The 6,258-nt window shown below is 39.1% G+C and overlaps 1 protein-coding gene across 1 annotated transcript; it reads right to left on the bottom strand.

Moving 5' to 3' along the window:
- Positions 1-1,094: 1,094 nt before the first annotated feature.
- On the bottom strand, positions 1,095-1,667 carry LOC120090635 (uncharacterized). Its single transcript, XM_039048354.1, has one exon. It carries the CDS (start codon positions 1,665-1,667, stop codon positions 1,095-1,097), a length of 573 nt encoding a protein of 190 aa, XP_038904282.1.
- Between the last annotated feature and the right edge of the window lie 4,591 nt (positions 1,668-6,258).

Here is a 6,258-nt window from a genome sequence, read left to right as displayed (position 1 = left end):
GGAGCGCACTTAGGGGCCTTGCGATCTAAGAAAAGTTGTGGATAAATCTTTGATAAAATCTCGCATGTCCCAGAAAACTCCTAAGCATTTTCACATTGACTGGTGGTGGTAACTTGGAAATTGCGTCGATTTTCACTTGATCAACTTCCAATCCTGCCTTTGATATTTTGTGACCTAGCATAATTCCTTCTTCAACTATGAAATGGCATTTCTCCCAGTTCAAATCAAGATTAGTTTCAACGCATCTCTTCAATACTTTTTCAAGATTTGATAAACAAGAGTCATAAGTATTGCCAAAAACTGAAAATTCATCCATAAATACCTCGACTGACTCCTCCAATAAATCTGAAAAATATTGCCATCATACACTTTGGAAGTACCTGGTGCATTACAGAGTCCAAATGGCATGCGATGGAATGCAAATGTGCCGAATAGGCACATGAAAGTTGTCTTATCTTGATCTTCTGACGTAATCGCAATTTGGTTATACCCTGAGTAACCGTCAAGAAAACAAAAGAAATCGTTCCCCGCAAGTCGATCTAATATTTGATCAATAAACGGGAGTGGAAAGTGGTCCTTCTTTGTGGCCAGATTTAATTTGCAGTAATCCATACAGATTCTCCACCCGTGGTTGTCCTTGTAGGAATTAACTCATTCTTGCTATTGGTGACGATTGTCATTCCCCCTTTCTTTGGAATGCATTGCACAGGGCTTACCCAACTGCTATTTGATATAGGGTAAATGATGCTTGCATCAAGCCACTTCACTATCTCTTTCTTCACAACCTCTCTCATGGTAGGGTTCAGACGGCGTTGCCTCTCTATAGATCTTGTTCTTTCTTCCTCAAGACGAATCTTATGCATGCAATATGAAGGACTGATTCCTCGAATGTCCGCTAAGGTCCATCCCAAGGCTTTTGCGTTGTTTTTCAGGATCTGGATAAGTGCTTCCTCTTTCTCTTTGCTCAGCGAGGCAGATATAATAACTGGTAAAGTGTTATTGTCTCCTAGATAAACATATTTGAGGTGCACTGGCAACGGCTTCAATTCTAACATGGGTGGTTCTTCTAAAGATGGCTTAGTACGCTGCATTGTTCATTCAGATAACTTGATTGTTTCAAAATCTGACTCAATTTGAATTGCGGTGCAATTTTCCTCCCACATTGCGCCGATCCCAAAGTCTTCTTCCTCCAATTCTTCTAGGGGCTCGTGCCAATGTTCTTCCTGCAATTCCCCAACATATTGACAATTTTCCATATCACTCGGGTATTTCAACGCATTGAGGACGTTAAACTTAACCTGCTGATCGTTGACCCTTATGGTAAGTTCTTTTCTCTGTACGTCGATCAATGCTCGCCCTATTGCAAGAAATGGGCGACCCAAGATGATAGGCAGGATTTCAGCTTCATAATCTAATAAGATAAAGTCAGCAGGGAAGATAAACTTATCTACTTGCACAAGTACATCCTCTATTTTGCGCTCTAGATGTGTTATTGATCTATTGGCCAACTGCAACGTAACCGTGGTGGGTCTTGCTTTGTCGATATTTAACTTTTTGAAGATTGACGAGGGCATTAGGTTTATACACGCTCCCAAATCACACAGCACATATCTGACTTCTTTTCCCCCTATCGAGCATGGCAATGTGAAACTCCCTGGATCCTTCATTTTGGTGGGGATGTTGTTATGAAACAACACGCTACATTCATATGTTAACACAATAGTTTCATTCTCCCCATCTTCCTCTTATTGCCAAGTATGTCCTTGAGGAATTTCACATAGCTCGGCATCTGTCCAATGCTTCTATTAAGGGAATGTTGATATGTAGTTGTCGGAGAACATCCAGGAACCTCTGGAATTGTTTGTTATCATCTTTCTTCCTCAGCCTGGACGGGAAAGATGGAGGATCCCATCATACTTCCTCTTCAATTGGTTGTTCATTGAGGTCCTTTGCTTGCTATGTTTTAGGAGCTAGAGGTTGCAGTGACTTTGCATTGGAATCTTACTGAGATTCATTCCTTGTGGATGTACTTTCTTCTGAACTATTAATTCTGTCATCAATGGTTGATTGGTCATCGTTGATGGTTAAATCTATTGGTCTTGTTACTGAATCTGGTACAGGTGACACAGAGACCGTTGTTTTGCCACTTCTCAATGTCACAGCTTGACATTGTTCTTTACCATGTGGCCCCGATACTCTCGAGCTATTAGGCAGCATACCAGGAATTTTATTCTTTAGTTTGATCGCAAGCTATTCAATCTGCTCCTCCAAATTTCTAAGGGAGGAAGCTTGTGATTGCTTGATTGCCTCGTTCTTCTCAATATAATGTTTCCAAAGATGAGGTACTACAAGAGGTGTCAGAAAAGAATGGTTGGTCGTAGGGTTGTATACCCTGAAGATTACCTGGGCTATGATTCTGTTTAATGAAAATCAGAGGATTTCCTCGATTCCTATAATGACTGCTCTGACGATTAATTTGGCTCCCCTGGTTGTGATTCCCGCCCCAACTGAAAGTTAGGTGATTCCACCAACCAGGGTTGTAGGTGTTGCAGAATGATTCGTTGTGAATAGAGTACACAGATTGTTGATTCCATTAAATGTTCCTTTCCACATTGAACGCAATTTATTGCGGCCACGTGTGTCAACACATTGGCTTGTGCTGAACCTTGAGAGAGATGTCCTTGCTAAATAGCCATAGTCTGAAGAAGCGAGGTCATTGTGATCATCTGGTCTACTAGGGTGTTCATTGTATCAACTGGTACAATGGCACCTTCCACTCTTCTTTGCTCTGAACCTCTTTCCTCATACCCGTTATCTAACCACTCATCTGTATTTCGCGAGATGCGATCCAACATGACCTTTTCTTTCGTATATGTCTTGTCCATTAATCCTCCTGCCACGGAGGCATCAACAACTGCTTGCATTGTTCGATCCAAGCCATTATAAAAAGTCTCCATTAGAACGCAATCGGGAATCCCGATATGCGGATAGTTCTTCACTAATTGCCTGAATCGCACCCAGGCGGTGCTTAAAGTTTCATAACCCTTCTGTTCAAAATTCAACACATCCCTCCGTCTCCTTGCATTGATGGCTGGAGGGAAGAATTTATTCATAAACCTTTCGACCAACTAATCCCATGCATTGATTTCATTTGGCTCTAATGATTAAGCCCATCTCCTTGCCTCATCTCGCAGTGTATACGGGAAGAGATACAATCTAATTTCTTCTAGAGTCTATTGACATAATTTGTATCTTTAAGCATAAGGACAATGTTGAATATGAATGAATGAACAAGTCCAAGTCCCCGTTACCAATTCCCCAGAAACGGCGCCATAAACTTGTTGACATAAAAATTGATGCTTCTATTTTAAGCACACGCACTACGATATATAATCCATGATACAAGTCCATGTCCCCATTACCAGTTCCCCAGCAACGACGGCATAAACTTATTGACATAAAATTAGTCCATAAACTTGTAACGCATAAAATTTTCTTCTTATGTCATACAACGCATGGATGATTTCGATGATATGTGATACTACTTCTAGATGTATGCGTTATTAACGATATGCTTGTAGTATGCTATGCATTGTCACAAGTTTCCTTGCATTGAAAGCAAGTATAATTTCACCGCAAGTTTCTCGAAGTGATCCAATGTCGAACATAGGGATTGTTTTAGGTTGATTGTGTTATGTTCGTGATATATGCGACCAAGGGTTTTTCAATTCAATAAAAGTGTGGTTTGTACATGCGATAAAGTAAATTGTGCAGTAAAGTAAAGTAAGCAATAAAAATGCGATAATAAAGTAAATTGTGATAAAAGTAAAGTGCGATAAAATAAACCTAAGCTATGATGATACAAGATACAGGTTACATGATACAAGATACCGAGGTTGAGACTAACTGTGAAGATTATACAAAGTTCGTGTTATACGATGGCAAGGCTTATGTGCGAAGCAGAAAAAGAAAGGATAATTAATATAAACAGTGCAAGGATAATTAATATAAACAGTGCAAGTTCCTTAATTGCGTTAAAGATATAAGTACGGTTCTGCCTCTCGATGATCGGCCGCGTTTCCCACATCTCTGTGGTGAAACAGGGACGAACGTAGTGAATGCAAGGTCGCTTCCATCTCTGGAAGTACTTCTTGCTTTAGTTAGCGCATTCTTCTAACCTTCTCTCGACAGATCAAAATGGCATCTTCACTTCTGCTCTCACAGGTGAAGATGCCATCTAGCATGCTTTAGCTAAACATCCTTATTTCTTTAGCACAGATTAAATTACTTGTTTAATTCATATTAATCACCACGAGATTAAGAAAACATCGTGGAGAAAGTGATTAATGGAGGAACGGAAATAGACAGAAATATGGAAATGAAAATGATCACGACAATTAATTATAAAATCAAGCGTCTGATACATGGTTATGAATGATTTAGACTAAGAATATGAAGTACAATTGATGAATAAGAGTTAGAAACAGATACAGAAGAGTGGCAATGTCTTGACACCGATCTAGATGGAGAGATTGCTTGTCGATGTAGATGGAGTGAATGGAAGGATGAGCTTCCCTCTTAGGTTTGCTCAACCAGTAGAGTTGATCTAGGTACAGAGCTTCACGGCAGGGATTCGAAATTAGCATGCACCCACCAAGTTGCGCCGGAAAGCACATTTCGACACGAAGAAACCCAAAGTTCGTCCTTTGCGGACTCTTTCTTGACCTTTTGTGTCAAAGTTTGTCCACACATGTACAAAACACCTCTCGAGGGTTCATAAGTATCTTTTGAACCAAACTCCATCCAAATTTAGACTTGAGTACATTTCGACAAGTAGAAACCCAAAGTTCATCATTTTTGGACTCTTTCTTGACCTTTTGGTCCAAAGTTTATCCATACAGGTACAACATTATTGTTCAGCGTTCATAAGTAACTTTTAAACCAAACTTCGACCAATTTTGGACTTAGAGCACATTTTGACACATAGAAACCCAAAGTTCATCCTTTAGGGACTCTTTCTTAACCTTTTATGTCAAAGTTCATCCACACATGTACAAAACTCTTTTCCAATGGTCATAAGTATCTTTAGTACCAAACTTCGTCCAAATTTGGACTTGGCGCACATTTCGACAAGTAAAAACCCAAAGTTCATCCTTTTTAGTCTCTTTCCTTACTCTTTGTGCCAAAGTTCGTCCACATAAGTACAAAATTCCTTTCTAGGGTTCATAAGTATCTTTTGAACCAAACTTTATCGAAATTTTGACTTGGAGCACATTTTGACAAATACAAAACCCAAAATTCATCATTTTGGGACTCTTTCTTGACCTTTTGGTCCAATGTTCATCCATAATGATACAAAACTCCTATCCAGGGTTCTCAAGTAACTTTTAAACCAAACTTCGACCAAGTTTGGAATGACAACACATTTTGACACATAGAAACCTAAAGTTCGTCCTTTTTCAGACTATTTCGACCTTTTATGTCAAAGTTCGTCCACAAAGGTACAAAACTCCTGTCACGGGTTCATAAGTATTTTTTGAACAAAACTTCGTCCAAATTTGAACTTGGATCACATATCGACAAGTAGAAACCCAAAGTTCATCCTGTTTAGTCTCTATCTTTACCTTTTGTGCTAAAGTTCGTCAACATAGTACAAAATTCCTTTCTATGGTTCCTAAGTACCTTTTGAATGAAACCGTCCAAATTTTGACTTGAAGCACATTTCGACAAATAGAAATGAAAAGATTGTCATTTTTGGACTCTTTCTTGACCTTTTGATCCAAAGTTCATCCATAAAGGAACAAAAATCTTGTCCAAGGTTCATAAGTAACTTTTAAACCAAACTTCAACCAAATTTGGACTGAGAGCGCATTTCGACACGTAGAAACCCATTCTTTGCGAACTCTTTCTTGACCTTTTGTGTCAAAGTTCGTCCACACAGGTAGAAAACTCTTCTCTAGGGTTTATAAGTATCTGATATGAATTCAACCATTGAACCATTGCATGTACCTAAAGGACCAATTACAAGAAGCAAGGCAAAGAAGATTCAAGAGGCATTCACACTACATCTTCAAAAACTAGCAAATTCATAAGAACCGACAAATAATTTTGAGACCAAAGTTTTATATAATGTTAGTTCAATGAGTCAAGAATAGAATGGCATAGGAAAAGTCCTATAGTTTGGAAGATGACATGGTGGTCAAAAAACGTGTGCAGATTTTGTGAAGAAAATGTTGTCAAGTGTGCACTGCATAGGGA

This window comes from Benincasa hispida, chromosome 11 (genome assembly GCF_027475165.1).
Source record: "Benincasa hispida cultivar pf3 chromosome 11, pf3_genome.v1.1, whole genome shotgun sequence".
Taxonomy (NCBI): Eukaryota; Viridiplantae; Streptophyta; class Magnoliopsida; order Cucurbitales; family Cucurbitaceae; genus Benincasa; species Benincasa hispida.
Note: the sequence above shows the minus strand (reverse complement) of the source record. Positions and strands in the feature narration are given on the sequence as shown.